The 19,372-nt window shown below is 34.9% G+C and overlaps 1 protein-coding gene and 1 long non-coding RNA gene across 3 annotated transcripts; both read right to left on the reverse strand.

The window, feature by feature from the left end:
• Nucleotides 1–4,038: 4,038 nt before the first annotated feature.
• LOC149784094 (uncharacterized) lies at nucleotides 4,039–10,212 on the reverse strand. 2 transcript variants are annotated; one of them, XR_016413740.1, is made up of 4 exons: nucleotides 10,082–10,212; nucleotides 9,125–9,445; nucleotides 8,762–9,003; nucleotides 4,039–8,492 (listed from the first exon to the last, which is right to left on the reverse strand). It is a non-coding gene; the product is annotated as an uncharacterized LOC149784094 (long non-coding RNA). The 2 variants fall into 2 exon arrangements; XR_016413739.1 differs by having other exon boundaries at nucleotides 4,039–9,003.
• Nucleotides 10,213–13,067: 2,855 nt separating this feature from the next.
• Nucleotides 13,068–14,376, reverse strand: LOC149784095 (uncharacterized). The gene has a single exon (XM_089932181.1). The coding sequence runs from the start codon at nucleotides 14,058–14,060 to the stop codon at nucleotides 13,332–13,334; it is 729 nt and encodes a 242-aa protein (XP_089788307.1). The 5' UTR covers nucleotides 14,061–14,376; the 3' UTR covers nucleotides 13,068–13,331.
• Nucleotides 14,377–19,372: the final 4,996 nt, after the last annotated feature.

The following is a 19,372-nucleotide window of genomic DNA, read 5'->3' on the forward strand; positions in this document are numbered from 1 at the left end:
CAAGACCTATAACCTTGGTGATTTTCACGTGACTCCGACAGTTTTCAAAGACTTATCCCTTATCAAGAGATCTACAGATGACCATCCGATTGTGTTCGGCCCAACTTTCATCCATACCAACTCCAGCACCAAGGCATATTCTACATTTCTCCATGACGTCGCTGACAACTTGACAGACAACCATCTCCAGTTACTGACTACACTGGTCAACAGTGAAATCATTACTGACTTGAAAAGGCCCTAATCTGTAGTATTTTGGTGTGCCGAACACGAATATAACCGTGAAAAATTTGTATTGGCTCTCGTTTTGAAGATATTCATATACCTCATTTTCTATGTTTCACTGTGTAAATTTCTCCAGTAGGACTGCAGCAACATCCGGAATAATGATGTAACATTGCATAATACCATCATGCTCACATCATCCACAGTTGATTGCATCATTTTCTGATGCAATGCAATACTAATGCCATGCGGCTGCTGAAGTAAGTTGACGTCAGCAGTGTACTATACATGTGTAGGCCTATTATACTAATGCCAGGCGGCTGCTGAAGCTGACGTAAGCAGTGTACTATATAAAGCCCAATCAGATAGGTTCAGCATTTAAAATATTTTAGACGTTGTGCGAGACAGTTCAAGCTATTGTTACATAAAACTTATTATTTTATCCATTTACGTACAATAAAGAACAGTAATGCCTCGAAAGTGTGTTAATACCGCGGACAATTTTTGCTATATTTGTGGGGAAGTGACATTTGCCAACCAGAAGAAAAGTATCAATTCTCAAGTGAAGAAGGCATATCATCTTTACTTCGGATGCAAGGTTGGTGACCAAGACAAGCCTTGGGCTCCGCATATATGCTGTGCTACATGTACAACACAGCTTTCACAGTGGTTGAATTGCAAAAGGTCATCAATGCCGTTTGCAGTCCCAATGGTGTGGAGAGAGCCAAGCAACCACCTAAATGACTGTTACTTCTGCTTGGTTCCTCCTCTTTCCGGCGGAATAACGAAGCGAAAGAAGTCGAGAATAGTCTACCCAAACATTCCGTCTGCATTGAGACCAGTTCCACATGGTGAGGGACTTCCTATTCCAGAACCTCCAGCAGAATATTCTCTTGATTCATCTGACGAAGACAAAGGTGAGTCGACCTGTTCTTCTCCTGGTCCATCAGCATGCAGTGATCCAGATTTTCACTGTGGTGCATCATCAACCCCACACAGAATAACACAGGAAGAACTAAATGACCTGATTCGTGATTTGGACTTATCAAAGAACAAGGCAGAATTGCTAGGATCAAGACTCCAACAATGGAATCTTCTAGAAGAAGATGTCACAATTACTGCATATCGAAAGCGCCACCAGCAATTGGAGCCTTTCTTCAGAAAGGAAAGTAATCTGATATTCTGTTCCGATATTGAGGGCCTCATGAATGCTTTAAAAATCACTCATGACCCACAAGAATGGAGACTATTTGTGGACTCTTCGAAACTGAGTCTCAAGGCTGTGCTTTTGCACAATGGAAACATTCTTCCATCTATTCCAGTAGCGTATGCTGTCCACATGAAAGAGACATACGATAACTTAAGGCAGCTACTGAATTCCATTGAGTATAGCAAGTACAGCTGGCACCTCTGTGGTGATTTGAAGGTAGTTGCCCTTTTAATGGGACTGCAGCAAGGATATACAAAATACATGTGTTTCTTATGCGAGAGGGATAGCCGAGCAAGGGAAATGCACTACATGAGGAAGGAATGGACTCACAGGCAGAATGTAGCCATTGGAGAGAAGAATATCCAACACCCAGCTCTGGTTGAGGCTCAGAAAATCTTGCTACCACCCCTTCACATCAAACTAGGTTTGATGAAGAACTTCGTGAAAGCCATTGACCGGACTTTGCCAGCATTCCGATACCTGCATGAAAAATTCCCTCGACTCAGCGAAGCAAAGATTAAAGAGGGAGTTTTTGTGGGTCCTCAGATTCGAGAGCTTTTCAAAGATGACCGGTTCAACAACTTGCTGGAAGGTGACGCGAAACAAGCATGGAATGCTTTTCGCCTAGTTTCTACAAACTTCCTCGGAAATGTTAGGGCAGAAAACTATAAGGAACTAGTAGAAGACATGTTGATGAAGTATAAGAAACTTGGCTGCAATATGTCTCTAAAGATTCACTTCCTTCATTCCCATTTGGATTTCTTTCCTAGCAACTGTGGTATTGTTAGTGATGAACACGGCGAACGTTTTCATCAAGATATCGCAACAATGGAACAAAGATACCAGGGAAAATGGTCCACTACAATGCTGGCTGACTACTGCTGGACACTCCTCAGAGATGCTCCCGAACAGCTGTACAAGAGACAGGCGAAGAAATCTAAGATGTAGTCAATGACTTGATTTTTTATAGGTAGGCTATTACAGTTGACCTTTTACTATTGGAATGCATTTCGTTATGTAAACATTAATTTCTTGCAGATTACAAAAAAACTAGAGCCAATTTTGCAATTTGACTGTCATATTCGTGTTCAGCACATAAAAATTGATAAGAATTGACTAATTTTATTTCAGTAACATGACTTTTGTAAAAATTTGTTGTCCAGTGCTATCGGCACATATGAGGAATTGACATTCAAAACCGCTATAAAACGCTGTTTGCCTTATAGCACATACGTTCTTTGTACTCGTCATCTAAAGTAAAGTTCAAACAGACAAATGGAAGATATAATTGTGTTTCCATTAGAAAATCGCCTGGAAGTTCTTGATCTAGTGTTTGGTTCAAATGGTCTTGTACAAAAAACAGACGTTGACACCCACCAAGAAAGACTAAACCAACTACTTCCCATCACCGATAACAAAGACTCGCATGCCTGCGAAAGAAAGTTCCACACCTACTTTGATACAAGATTGTATCCACTGGTTAAAGAGCACGTCAGAGATCTGGTCAACAACGGAAAAATTACACGCACGTGAACAAACAACAACTCCGGGAGTGCAAATCACATCCTAAAATCGGCCACAAAATGGAAGCTAGCTGAATTACCAAAGTTTGTCAAGCTGCTTCATCAATTAGTGATCAGTGAGCAGGATCTTCACACCAGATGTACATACTTCCTATAAATAAACACCATATGTATTTAATTCCACTACCTTAGAACCAGACATATGTATATCCTAAAATTTACCACTAGGTGTATGTACTTCCTAGACCGGAGCACAGGAGGTATGTAATTCCTGGACATTAGCACCAGATTTGTGTACTTCCTGGACCTTATCACTAGGCATATGTATTTCCTAGAACTTAGCTCCAGACATATGTACTTCCTTGACCTTAGCACAAGATGTACACGCTTCCTAGACCTTAGAATCAGATGTTCGTGCTTCCTGGACATTAGCTCCACACATGTACTTCCTAGACCGGAGCACCAGACTATATGCTTCCTTGACCTTAGCACAAGATTATGTGCTTATTGAACCTTAAAACCAGATCTATGTGCTTCCTGGACCTTAGCACCAGTTATATGCACTTTGCAGAGTAACACTTGGTGTATGTAGTTCCTTGAACTTATCACAGGACATACATAGTACCTGGACCTTTGCTCTGAACAGACTTTTGTATGTCCTAGACTAAGCACCAATATATGTGCTTCCGAAATCTGAGCATCAGAGGTATGTACTTCCTGGACATTAGAATCAGGTTTATGCACTTCCAGGATCTTTGAGCATGACATATTTGCTTCCTTGACCAAAGCAACAGAAACATCTATTACTATGACCCGAGAACCAGACATATTTACTTCTAATAATGTATTCCAAATCATGGCATATAATTTTCAGAAGTATGCTTTGAATGTTTGTAGGAAATGTAGTTTTTGCTTAACTTTTATTGTGATTTTTTTCTTACCCATTTATGGCATATCCAGAATGAAATTTCTCAAAATATTGGCAAATATCTCCTGAACATAGAAAAATAAGAGGGGTGGGGAGAGATGGTAGCATAAATTAAAATATAATGAATACAAAACAACTCAAATTAGTTTGTATTTTTGATATTTTATAGCTTGTAATTAAATGTTTGCAACACAAAAGGTGTATACAATATGACAATACAACTCTTAAACAACAGAGGTCAAAAGGCAATCACCATTATAAACAAATTTGTAGTCTACTGACGTACTGAGTATCATTAAAACCATTTGTAACATTTACTCAATGTAGATACAGTAATCAAGAAACTTACAAATATATACATCATGTGACACATACAACTAGATTTGACATAATTACCTTGACAACTATGAACGGCAAAGGAAATATATAACATTTATATGATTCACATTTGAATTCTTCTACTATATTTGATTTCATGCAAATGACTATACAAAACAAAAAAATCCGAGAAATAAATAATGCTAGAAAAGATGAAACTGACCACATGCATATTCCCGTGTATACACTGGAAATGGCTGACTTTATACACATCCAACCTACAATGGTGGTTTTTGTCAAACACTACATAAACATCATTCCAAATTAGATGTCCCAACTGAACTATTTTTCACTAAAACATCTCCTTATAACACAGGCACATGCATGAATCACATCTTTTCTTCTATAAAATGCCAAAAGATTAAGATGGACTAGTAAGTTTCGGTTATCAATAGTCAGCGTTTGTTTACACCATTCCCTAACAAAGACTTGACTCAGCAGATGTTCTGAAGAATCAAAGCAGTGGCCATTGTAAACAGTCATAAAATATTAGCATGAGAAGATGAAGTCAATTTCTGCCTTGTTTCTATAACAAGAATCCATCCGATTTTGTGCATTTCATTTAACAGCGCAAATTATGGTCACGTCATTAGCAACGGAAGTTTGCTAATTGATCCTACTTTATCTGATAACGAATTAAATGAAAACATGACGTGTTATCACACCTTGTTCACTCAACCACAGTAACAAACAACAAAGTGGTATACCACACAAAAGAACATGGCAAAAGCTATTCAAAGAAATTAGTTTGTATGGTTTTTTTGTTCCAGTTTTTTTGGTTTTTTTTGCTCACTACCCAAATGCTCCAACAGTCACAAACAGGAAACTACATATTTTACATTTCCATCGAAATAATTATAAGAATTTGATCAATTTATTACGATTACGTTATTGGCACATCCTTTCCATACAACTACTTTTTCTATGATGAGATATCCAAGCATAATGCCGTATATTTGTTGGGAATTAAAATCTCTGATCATGGGCATCTAAGATTTGAAAATTTTCCACCTTATTGTTAATTTCAACAATACAATGAGGTTCGATTAATTAAGAACAATTACCAAACTTACGACTTATAATACTGTAATTGGAGCTGTTAAACACAAAGTGCCGAGTGTCAGATGGCTTCGTTTGATGGGAACACACTTTTTCCAAGCTGAAACTAACACTATCTTTTGATGTTGATATTTTATAACAGTGTTTACAATAGCCACTGCTTTGATCATAAAGAACATCTGCTGAAGTTAAGTCTTTGTTAGGGAGAGGCCATTTAATTGTGGGAGGGGGCAAAGACACGTGTTTTGAAATGTGCTTCTTGCTCTGACTTTCTTATATAAAAGACACGTGCAATTCCTTTTCTTGCTTTAAATAACTTGCGTCAGCTATACTATAACATCTCGTATTTCAAAACAAGGCAAAATTGCCTCCTTATAAAACAGGCAAAATGTAGCATTTGATAGAAGGTGTTCAGCCACAGGAAAAGAAGCAAAAGTTGAATGAGAATGATGCGGAATAATTCTTATGATAGGGAAAAGCTTAATGGAAAATTTCTGAAGAAATGGACAAAAGACAGGGAATGGCCGAATTATGACGAGGAAAGAAACATCATGTGATGCAACTGGTGTAGGCAATTCGCAAAAACAAACACACAGAAAACATCCAGTTTTGTTGCGGGTTGTTCGAACTTTAAAATTGAATCAGTAGACGTACATGAAAGCTGTGTGACATTGTTTTGTGAACAAGACTAGTAAAGATTTGGCAGGACTAGTAAATTTCTCAATATACTAGTCCTTCTGCCTACAAAGAAATTTGTGTTAAATTCGAGCCCTGTAATGGTAAACAAGTGTTTCAATCAGCTGCCTAATTCACTAATACTAAATAATAAATAACAAAAATATTAACTCTGAATGGGCCATTGAGGCAGATAATAGTCATGAGACTTATGGAGAGCAGAACTAGAAAGACTAGTATTTCAGTCTTAAAAACTTTATTGAAGTTTCCAGAGCCATTTTGTCTGTAATGAATTGCCATAATTAATGAGTAGTATTATGCTGGACAGAATATTATCCTAGTATTCGTAGTTCTGTTGATATTTCCAAACCAATCTGTATTCATGAAACACTGTAATAAGTTTTCCTTTCTCAACTCAATATGAATATACGTTATTTATCATTATATTTAACGTGTACACGCAAGAATACAATCGTGTTCATCCAAAACTTCTGTGCCTTACATCCTTTGCATCCCAAAACAATGCTAGTCAACTTCAATTCATCCTATGTTTTTAAAAAAAATTTCTGTATAATACCAGTAGTATAATATTAATAAATGGTCTCCTCACAGTTGCTCTTAAAAAAACGCCATACATACAATCATTCTTTAGTGGGTAGGTAGCTAATACAAAAGAAATGCTTTATACAACTTAAAATAAATCATGAGTTCCTACAAAAGAGAATCCTACCAAGAAATCAATATCTGAAATCAGATACTACATCTCTAATATATTTAATGTTCAAGAATTCAATTAAAAATTAAGATGTATGCCTAATAAGACAATTTTTCACCCATGTGACCAAGAAATCTAGCTGTTTTGCTAGCGTTGTTCTTCTTATCTCAGCTTGGCTGTCTACTTTTAAAATTTGTCTTCTGCTTTGCGTGATGGAGTATATTTATATATATAACTATATATATAACTATATATATATATATATATATATATATATATATATATATATATAAGAACTTAAAGCAACTTAGTTTCTCCAATTTTGATACCACACCATACAAAATACTTTGAGACAGACACACATACATATACAAGAGGCTGATCTATTGGGTAGAACTCCAGACCCACAGGCAATACATGTCACTAATTAAAACAAACCAAATTCTCTCAAGAACTACTAAGAAGCCAGCAACAACCAGAAATGTGTTATGTCATACTAGTTTTTTTTAATATTCAAAACTTCTCAAACATCTGAATCTGCCCAAAATGAATCACAATGTGATTGCAAATGAAAACTCATGTACTTGCTATTTCACAAGATTTCCATGTAGCGTATCACTACACTAGTAACAGCAATACTTGCCCAATTTCCAGGACAGAAAATATAAATTTCCAAGTAAGTTATGAATTCAAAATCTTCTCAAAGTCATTATATACCTAGTTAGAACTATGCACCCAGTATTGTATTGCATACCACAGAATGTTTTCCAAAGTGATGAACGTTAAAAGTTACTAGTAATAAATATTAATTACTTATTGTTACTTTTAGATGACATCCTTCAATTAAATGTCATAATACAGCAATAATATCAAATGTTTTTATTTTTCTATTTTCTAATACATGAACTTGAGAAATTAGTGTTAACAGATCAGCCAAATGCCCTCATTCATATATTTGTATCAATGTGCTGTATCTATACACAACAGCACATTGTTCCAGATGCTTATTGTGCAGTACTTCCAGCATGTAACAATTATAACATTTTTCTTTATTTCCTTTTTCTAAGAGCAGCATATATAGTTAGATTATATTTAGGTAATTGTTCTTATTTTAATACAAGAGTACAATACCTGATGACTTTATATAAAGTGAGAGGCAGTAACAGTACTTGTCTAATATGTGGTTGAATCTGCTAACTATATTACAAACTTGCAGGGTTCTTTTAATTGGAAAAATTGGGTGAGAAAAATACTCTATGTCAGTGTTTGTACCAAGACAATGAAATCCCAACCTTTGATTGGGATTTCCTTGTCTTGGAGAAATATTCTATGTCAGTGTTTGTACCAAGACAATGAAATCCCAACCTTTGATTGGGATTTCCTTGTCTTGGAGAAATAATCTATGTCAGTGTTTGTACCAAGACAATGAAATCCCAAACTTTGATTGGGATTTCCTTTTCTTGGTGCAAACCCCAACATAGATTCTATTATTCACACATCATATCACTGGAAAGATCACCCATGTCTTCCTTGAGTAAAGCCACAGTACTGCCCAAAACTATCTGGGTATTTATCCTTTAATCATAATACACAACAGCTTGGAATGACTTGTCTGTTGCCAGCACCAAGGCATCCGTTAAGTCCTTAAAATAAATTGTCTATAAGCAGCATGCCTTTTCCCCCGGTTGTAATCTTTGTCTTCTTCTGCTGTCAGAACAAAATTGCCTATACCGTTGCAACAAGGAGCATGACTTCATCTAAAACAACCAGGTCAAAATCCTGCACAAATTATATAAAAAACTGTCATTAAAATATGTTCCAAAAAGATAAAAGCATTAAATGTTCTTTGGAAAAATATTGATTTTTGTGTTTATGCAATGAAGCAAACATAATGGTAAACAAGTGTTTCAGTCAGCTGCTTAATTCACTAATACAAAATAATAAATAACAAAAATGTTAACTCTCAGTGGGTAACTGAAACAGATTACAGTCACGAGACTTATGGAAAGTAGAACTAGAAAGACACAATTTACCCAACAATTACGTACAGGAAGGCTTGAATAGCAGGTTGGCACTATTTGTTTGCAGCACTGCTTTTCATCATCAGCTGGCATTTCATGGCAGTTACTACATATGCACCAACTTGGTGATTCACCTCCTGGTCTTGGATGGTATCCTTGTTGCTCCATTGATGAGCCATTTGTCACTTCAAAGACCATGTTAGGGTGTTTTTGGCAATTCAAGCCAAAAGGTTATCTTTTCCATCCTTTGTCATATTGGCTATCAGTTCCTATAAGAAATGAATTCAACATTATGAAAAAGAAAGAAAAAAAACAGACAAAAAATAAATCATAAATTTATAAGTTTTAATACAAAAGCTAACTGTAATGGGTAACAAAAATCATGTTTACCTTGAACTGATGATCTCTTGTTTCAGCTGTAGTAGCCACTTTTGTCCTGCTAAGTGATGTTCATTGATTTCCTCTTCCTCTCCTTTGCCTTGGAACTCTTCTGCTAACCCTACTACCTGACTCCCTTCCTGTACTTCTTCTACTTGACTCCGTTCCTGTACTTCTTCTACTTGACTCCGTTCCTGTATCCCTTCTAGTAGACTCACTTCCTCTAATACCTCTTCTTCTAACATCTCTTATTTGATGCTGGTCTGGGCTGTCAGTACTTGTATGAAGTGATGACGTCCGAGATAGTGATTCACTTACAGTGTTATTTGAAACCTATAATTAATCATATGTGATAAAAGGCAGAAAAATCACAAGTTTTTCAATTGTAAAATGAGAGGGGGAGCTATTTTATTAATTATTTTTAATTGCACTTCTCGAAGCTAATACTTTTATCTCATAATGTAACGTATGTTTCACACTGACATAGCCATGAAATGAATATTTATTTAGAATGGAGCTTGCCCACAACATTATTATTATTAATTTTACTGAAGCATAAAAACAAATGCACAAATCACACCGGATACATGAGCCGGAGGCTGCGGTGGTGATGCAAATTTACAAGACAATCAACTTCATTCTGAGCCAAAGAGGTGACTTTAGCGAGATCTTTTAATAGCGGTTCTGATTACAATGATACGAATTCTCATATTTTTAGTTACTTTATCTTGCAACATATCACACAATCTCACAAACACGACAAGTAATACGGAATAGGAAGTTAAAGAATTACCCCTTAAAGGAACCCCTTCTTGTCGTTATACTTCATTATATTGCCTTTTTTGCCTACTTCTTGTAACTTATATTAATCTGGATTGCTCATGACTAAAAAAGAGCTAAGGAGAAGGACAGACAAAGAAATATGAAGAATAAGGCAATAACTGCATCAAAAGAGATACACATGCTTACCTCGACTTCCATATTTGTTGATACACGTCATGTGAAACTGCGACTTCGGGGAATATCGGTAAATCCTGATGTTTGTACATTTTATGAAGCTGAATGATGTGCAATTACTCATTATTTGTACTATACTTTTCATAATATCATGCATTTGCAAGAACAGAAAAAGTCGAAAAACTTAGGTTGTATGCCTTTAAGCTAAAAGTGAAAAACTACACCTTTAATATTTATTCTCCATTCTGTATTATCATGTTATGGTTGAATATGTACTGTGCCAAAACCTCTGAATACTTTATCAACAGTATACACCATCCTGTCATAATTCATAGCACTACCGTCCCAAATATTTGATCATAAACAGCACATTTGAATGGTTAATTACCAGTATGTATTTCATGTCAACTTTGTATAAACATTCTATCACAAACTTAATATTTCCATTGTTTGTTGCCAGTATTCATCCTCCTATGGTTCTCCATAGCAGTATTTTACCCTAAAATGCAATCACCAACTTCACATGTGAATGGTTTATCTCTAGTGCCTCTTTACACAACACTGTCTAAACCTTTAATCATGCACTTCACCTTTGAATTCTGTTTGCATATCTCCAGTGTGAATTCTCATGTGTTTCTTCAAATACAATTTTCTCTAAACATTTTATTACAAACTTCAAATCTGAATGCCTTAGTTTCTGTATGTATCCTCATATGGATTTTCAAAGTATTGATCCGTCCAAATATTTTATCACAAACATCACATTTAAATGGTTGATCTCCAGTATGGATTCTCATATGGTTCTTCAAATAACTACTCTCTCTAAACATTTTATCACAAGCTTCACATTTGAATAGTTCATCTCCAGTATGGATTCTCAAATGGTTCTTCAAATGACTACTCTGTCTAAACATTTTATCGCAAGCTTCACATTTGAATGGTTTATCTCCAGTATGGATTCTCATATGTTTCTTTAAAGAATTACTTTGTGCAAACATTTTATCACAAACTTCGCATTTGAATGGCTTATCTCCAGTATGTGTTCTCATGTGATTCTTCAAATGACTACTTTCTATAAACATTTTATCACAAACTTCACATTTGAATGGTTTATCTCCATTATGTGTTCTCATGTAATTCTTCAATGTACTCCTTTGTCCAAACATTTTATCAAAAACTTAACTCCAGTACGTATCCTCATGTGCTGCTTCAAGCTACTTCTATCTCCAAACAGATTATTACAAACTTCACATTTTAATGGCTTATCACCGGTATGGATTCTCATGTGATTCTTCAAAGTGCTCCTCTGTCCAAACATTTTATCACAAAAAAAATTCACATTTGAATAGTTTATCTCCAGTATTGATTCTCATGTGATTTTTCAAACGACTACTTCGTGCAAACATTTCATCAGTAACTACTATGTCCAAATATTTTATTATACACTTCACATTTGAATAGTTAATCTCCAGTATGGATTCGCCCCATTTCAATGGACATTTCGCCCCACATAGTACATGGACGTTTCGCCCCATGGACGTTTCGGCCCAGGACATTTCGCCCCACATTGATGGAAATATCGGACATTTATAGAAATTCATCAGCATTTCACTACGTTCTTCATTTTACTTTAAAATGATCAAAAATATAATTAAGTGTCCCTTGTGATCTGAATTCTTTGGCATTATTCTAAATAGTTAAAGAGACGGCCTGCTCCAGTCGGGAGAAGTACAATTAAATAAAGTATGCACCCTCACTCGAGTACAGCCTGTCTCAGTATAATGGTAATGCGAGAAACGACACACACCATCAATCATACAAAACAATATGATTTATTTGTCGTTCAAATACAATCCACCCTTTATTTGCCCAAATTCCAAATTAAATTTAAAATAAAAATCCCAATTTAAATTTAAAATATTAAAACAATGACAAATTATCATTGGATAGATTGTATCCAATAAGAAAATATAATAATAAAACGTGGATAATTTGATTTAGTGGCTGTCCCTTCCTCTAGCCATGGTCAACTCGAAATTATGGGGAGGGATTTCGAGTAAGGTGACAAAAACCGGACTAGGATGAACATCCCTATAGATTACACTAGGGAAATACATAAATACCCCGACAAAATTTTGGAAAATATACACATATAAAACAAATTTATTTTTTTTTATATGTAGGGGTGCATCTGTCTGGTGCCATAAAGAAAAAAAATGTTCTGGCGTTCACTATTGCTCCCAGCAAGTGTTAATAGGACTTAATTACAGCCGGGTAACTTCTTTGATCTTCATATTTAAATAATCTACTAATGTGGTATCAAGGTAATTAAGCTGCAGCCAGAGTTTTGAGTAAGTCGTGTAAGCTTTTATGACAAGGAAATTACAATTTAGCACAGATGTTATGGCGTTCACTAATGACAAAAACAATGACATATAAATAAACAACGTTTGATCTTAGTATATCAAAATCTGAGTTTTAGGATAAAAATTATGATTCTTCAAGTGCATTGTCCGACAGATCGTTTGGTATAGAAGCTCGTGCATGTGTTTGCATGGAAATTTATCAGTGGCTCTATGACTTGCAGTCTTTACTTTTCTTGGTACTAGTTGTTTTAATATCACGTAAATCAATAGATCGAACAATGTCCAGGAATCCAATGGCAGAGAATAGAAGAGGGTAAAGATTTTAAAGGGAGACTACTACATGTCAAAATTGGGAAAATACATTTTATTGAAATGGAGGACAGTGATGGGATTATGGGGCATGAAATTAAATCTTAACGGCAGGCCCCTAAAGTAAGATGAAGACAATGGTGTAATGCTTGTGAATTTCTAGAAATGTCCGATATTTCCATTGATGTGGGGCGAAATGTCCTGGGCCGAAACGTCCATGGGGCGAAACGTCCATATACCATGTGGGGCGAAATGTCCATTGAAATGGTGCGAAATGTCCATTGAAGTGGGGCGAAATGTCCTGGGCCGAAACGTCCATAATCCACAAACTTCACATCTGAATGGTTTATCTCCAGTATGCATTTTCATGTGTCTCTCCAGATTACTACTCTCTCTAAACATTTTATCGGAAGTTTCACATTGTAATGGTTTATGTCCAGTATGTATTCTTGTATGTTTCTTTAAATATTTACTTTCTGCAAACATTTTATTACAAAATTCACATTTGTATGGTTTAACTCCAGTATGTATCCTCATGTGCTACTTCTTTTTCCATACGGGTTATCATAAACTTCTCATTTGAATGTTTAATCTCCAGTATGGATTCTCATGTGTGTCTTCAGATGACTACCCTCTCTAAACATTTTATCACAAACTTCGCATTTGAACAGTTTATCTCCAGTATGGATTTTCATGTGTCTCTTAAGATGACAACCCTCTCTAAACATTTTATCGCAAGCTACACATTTGAATGGTTTATCTCCTGTATGGATTCTCATGTGAGTCATCAAACTGGCCTTCTGTCCAAACATTTTATCACAAGCTTCACATTTGAATGGTTTATCTCCAGTATGGATTCTCATGTGGTCCTTCAAATGACTACTCTCACTAAACATTTTATCACAAACTTCACATTTGAATGGTTTATCTCCAGTATGGATTTTCATGTGTCTCTTCAGATGACAACTCTCTCTAAACATTTTATCGCAAGCTACACATTTGAATGGTTTATCTCCAGTATGGATTCTCACGTGAGTCTTCAAACTGGTCTTCTGTCCAAACATTTTATTGCAAGCTTCACATTTGAATGGTTTATCTCCAGTATGGATTCTCATGTGGTCCTTCAAATGACTACTCTCACTAAACATTTTATCACAATGTTCACATTTGAATGGTTTATCTCCAGTATGGATTTTCATGTGCCTCTTCAAATGACTACTCCGACTAAACATTTTATCACAAGCTTCACATTTGAATGGTTTATGTCCAGTATGCATTCTCGTATTTTCTTTTAAATATTTACTTTGTGGAAACATTTTATCACAAAATTCGCATTTGAATGGTTTATCTCCAGTATGGATTCTACTGTAGTTCTTCAAATGACTACTCTATCCAAACATTTTATCACAAACCCCACATGTAATTAGTTTATCGCAAGTATGGTTTCTCATGTTGTTCTTCAAAGGACTACAGTGTGCAAACATTAGAACCATCACATTTGAATGGTCTAAACTCCAGTATGTATGACGCTTCAAAAGACTACGCTGTCTAAACTTTTCATCACAAAGTTTACATCTATATGCTTTATTTCCAGTGCTTCATGTCACTGTTCTAACTGCTTTTTGTGACTCTTCAAACTGCAACATCGAGAGGTATAATATTAATCAAAGGCCAATTCAAGCACCGGATAAGCCCAGCATTCTCATTGGCTCGTTCGCAGGAAGTTGACTGGCATAGCCCTTATGTGCTTGAAAGACACGTCGGTTTCAATTTTCAAATTTTTCCTGTGTTTGCTAAAGGCCATATTCAGAGATAAGTTTTCAAAAATTATACGTGCAAATAAGATTTGGATAAAGATCACAAGCGGTTGATGTGCAGCATGTGACAGTATTTCAGAAATATTAGTATGGAAACCCGTGACGCTAGGTTTAGGAGAGCTTGGAGAAGAAGGTACAGTAGTATTTTTCTTTGTCAATAATATGTTTAAATTTTTCCATAAAATAGTTGTAAGTTTTAGCATAAAAGGTTAGCAGAAATTCTGCTATCAATTTTTTTTATCCCTACATAATGCCATGTAAATGAATTAAATAATTAAAATATGTTGTTTCCATATCGCTTAACTTAATTCTTGTGATTTTATTCATGTCAGGGAGCAAATGTAAAGGTATCTGCCCTATGTACAGATATTCCAGGTTTTTTTTTTTTCTTCAGATAACTTTACCGAAGGACAAGTTCACAGGAAAATATTAATGGTCCCTTCACAGATCCCCACAGACCACCGCTTGCCTTGTATAATACATGTTTTGGCATAAGATTACATTGGTTGTTTACATGTATACCTGGAGGTATAATATTAAACAAATTTCAACACAAACACCGGTTGTTCATTGGTTAGTATGCAGGAAGATGATGGGCATAGCCGCTTATGTGCTTGAAAGACAACGTTGGTTGAAATTTTCAAATTTTTCCTTTGTTTGTTTGCTAAAGGCCATATTCAGAGGTAAGTGTTCTAGAAAAATATGTGCAAATAATTAAATTAAGATCACAGGCAGTTTATGTGCCGTATTTATAGGTTACGGCATTTGTATGGGAAAATATGAACGAGTTTTGGGATGGAATACTGCACGACAAAACGAGTTCATAGTTTCCCATACAAATGCAGTAACCTTTTTATTATATGCTCATTTTTTAAGTTCTACCTAAGGTTTAATTGTAGAAACAAAATACACTACAACAAACAACGTAAAGGAATGAATGCCGTATTCCAAACTAAATACACAAGCGCAGATTTGTCATTGCACAATGACATCATTATTAATGCGCACATAACTCCGCCCAGATAAATTTGAACTTAGTCGCGCGGTCGACATAACTTTCGAAAGAAAATGGCGTGTATAGTTAAAATTGAAATTTGCAGTCATATTGTGAATGAATGCGCATTGCAACAACTTTTCCATTTGATCTGGAATGAATATATTTTGGTATTTTGTTTCCATTCGACGAAAGTTTGTGATTTTGGACTGGATTCATTTTTGCAAATTATACATGAAATACATCGGATTGAAGTGGCGCGGGAGAAGCGTGTTTACGTCTGGAAATGTGTTTCTGTTTCTGTCGTTGAATGTTTGAAATCATAACGTGGGAAAAATATGAAGTCTTTCAATTACAATTATCAAAAAGACGCAATGGAATTTAATGCTTATTTCATTTTGAGTGCAGTAAGGAGGATGCAGTTGCACTTATCATCGAAATTACAGCACAATTTCGAAATGTGTAATCCAGATTGAAAACCTATGACATGGCTCATGCAATCTGGATTTGCAGAATTAAGAAAAAACATTTTGAGGAAATTCAGTATGTAAAACTGTAAGTATATTTTATTTTGCCATTCTTATCAGCAGATAAAGAAGACAGTTTATGCCTTGTCACTTGTATATTATTTGTAAGGACCTAATCTTCCGTCTTTTATATAATGTAGCTAGCCTAAATCCGTAACATTGTATCAACGCGGAATGTGCCAAAACAGCTGGGTTTCTTTTGCAGTCCACGAAACATATTTTAGTTCATTCAGAAACAAATTTAAACAAGCACAACGTAAAGAGCCTCTTACGCGAGTATATATGATTTGTTTACAAATCAAAAGTGCTAGAGTCTGCGTCATTTTTTACAATAGAAAGTAATTCCTTTATTCACGCGAATGCTTTAAGTGTATTGTCGAGCGCGTTCAGTATTGGGGAATATTGAACGATTCTGACAATGTAAAGTTAACGGGGAAGAAAAGAGCATATAATAAGTGACATTATTTCATTTAGTTTCAGATATATTACTATGGAAACATGTGACGCTAGGATCTGGAGAGCTTTGGAGAAGAAGGTACAGTAGTATTTTTTTCTTCTTGATAACAGTTATAATTCTCAGTATGAAATAGTTATTATTTTTAGCATAAAATGGTAGCAGAAAACATAGCTATCAATTTATTTTTTATGTCTACTTAATGCCATATAAATGAATTAAATAACCAAACTAGTGCTTTCCACTTCGCCTCACTTATTTCTTGTGTTTTTATGTCTGTCACGGATCATATGTCCAGGTAGCTGTCCAGTGTACTGCTATGCCAGGTTTTCATATAATTTGCTCTACATTTGTTGAATTTATTTATACTAAATTGCTGTGAAACTGATGCATCATTTTCTTGGCAAATTAGAAACTTAAGATCATTGGCATAGCTAGGATATTTGGGCACATATGCAAATCATAATGATGTGCCCTTTCCTTGCCCTGCAAGACATATCACATGTTATTTATGTTTTAGTGATACGAACCAGACGCCCAAAACATAAGTTTCGGAATCGAGGTCTTACATGTAATACTAAGCCCATTCCTACTCTATAGCTTAAAATAATATTTCGTGGGCCCCTGTGTTTTTCATGCTCTTATTTTATGGTATCCTAAAATTCACACATGTCATGCATGTAGGCATTCAACACCGATTATTTTAGAAATTTGTGTCATTTTATTTAGAATTTCATTTTACATAATTTTAAGAGGTAAATATCCACTTCATTTTGGATTCTTATACATCCACATTCCTTTGGAAGTTCATTATTTAGAGGCCCCAAAAAGTGCATACGGCAAAATCAATGTTAATGTACGTGGACATTTTTGGATGAAATGAACTTAAAGGTGTAATCCTGTACAATCCGGATTGATTATTGCATACTGTGTTGAAGGAAAAAAAAATTGAAAAAAATACGCATATTGATAAATAAATTCGCAACGACATACGGAAATTGTTGTTGTTGTTTTAGGGTTTAATACCATTTTTCAACACAAGATAGGTTATTTATGGCGGCCAGTATAAATTGTGGAGCAAACATTCTCTCATACCGACACTGGCCGATCCTGAGACTCGAACCTACGCAAACACAGGTGAGATGGCTCTCATCCGTAATGGTGATCTCTTTAGACCACTCGGCCACTCGGGGCCAACGGAATTTGTAAAATAATTGATAATCCAAATTTTTTTCTACAGTCAGCCAGTTTGATACAAATTGGGTTGCTACATCATTTACTTCTTGTTTCCAACAATTTAACTGGCTACCATACTTTATATGAACCACTTTTTACATGTCAAAATTTATTAATCTTTGAATTTCAATAAAGGTCGAAAATCATTCGTCTTTGAATTTAAATGTTGAAACAATCCAAGATTATAGTTATTCCTAATGTCAGACATAATGTAGTTTTAAGTTCAGCAATGGCAATTATAAATTGTAAAAATAGCTCACTGGTCGAGATTTTTATGCTCACGTCTGTGCTTCTAGCAAATCAAAGTATAATGACAATTAATGCAGTACTATGCTGTTTACAAACTATCAACACTCAATTATCATGTAAAAATTTCCAATTGCAACTAGTTTATCATTGGAAAAAACATTAAAAGGAGCAATCCCTCATTTTTATTTGCCTTTTCAAAACAGGTAAATTCCAAGATCCAAGTTGCACCTTTTCCTACTTGGATATACAAAAGAAATAATCCTAGTGCAGCACCAATTTCAGTTGTGTTTTGGGATAAATGTGTTTTTTTTGTGTTTTTTTCTTGCTGGGAGTATACTCTGCAAAATTAAAAGCAATTCTTGAGTAACATCTAGTTTTCATGCACAAAATTCCTTGTCACATTTCATAAAATAGCAACAACAACAACAATCTCTCATCTACAACAACGAATACTAATGTTTACAATAAAAATGAAAAGAGTCTTTAGAATGGACTGATGCTTTTCTGTGTGAAAAGAGTTTCCAGGGATTTAATACAATACCATTTTCGTTAAGTCTAAGTGGATTGTTATGTAAATCTATATTACACTTTTTTTTCAATGATTATACATTTTTATGGGTAATTTTGTAAAGGACATATTAAATAGTAATTTCGTCCGTTATTGTGGGTCTGTACTTTATGATGATGTTATTTTGTTTGTAAACATGTTTGCTTGGATGTGAAATCATGATGTTGGTATTTCTCTCAGAAAAACATGTTTTACCTGCCATTTTCCTGACAGCTTGGTAAAATTTATGTAAATAGACCTGATATTTTTGCACAAAATTGATGGAAATTCTACTAAGATGACAAACTATTTCCAGAAAATGGTTTATTGCAACACAACTCATGTATGAAGGTATATACATCATAGATGTAATGTTGTTTAAATCAGAATTGCTATTCTTATCATAACATATGCAGTGGAATCGGTCTTTTGGTAGTGTTCAATTATTATTTGAGGAGATTCATTTATTTTAATTACCAGTAGTCATTGGAATTGCACAGTTCTCATTGACTATAGGATAAAATGACATTTAAGGATTATTGTAAATTTATCAAGGACACATTCTAGATTACATCAATTTGAAACAGCAAGACCATTTGCAAATTCGAAAATTCAAGACCATTCACATATCAATAAATGTAATATCGGAATTTATTTGGAATAACATTGGAATTTATTTGGAATACTATACGTTTGGAAATGTGATAGAATTTTTAGGACTATTTGGGATTTATTCACAATACTGTTAAGTTCCTATTATTCCAAAGAAAAAAATTATTGTTGAATTTTACAAAACTTGATGGT

This window comes from Sinohyriopsis cumingii, chromosome 14, assembly GCF_028554795.1.
Source record: "Sinohyriopsis cumingii isolate HCF-2022 chromosome 14, ASM2855479v2, whole genome shotgun sequence".
In the NCBI taxonomy this organism is placed as follows: Eukaryota; Metazoa; Mollusca; class Bivalvia; order Unionida; family Unionidae; genus Sinohyriopsis; species Sinohyriopsis cumingii.

Bases quoted from the DNA above. Each gene is read 5' to 3' on its own strand.
- LOC149784095 (XM_089932181.1), bottom strand. From the start codon at position 14,060: ATGTTTCCACAAAGTAAATATTTAAAAGAAAATACGAGAATGCATACT.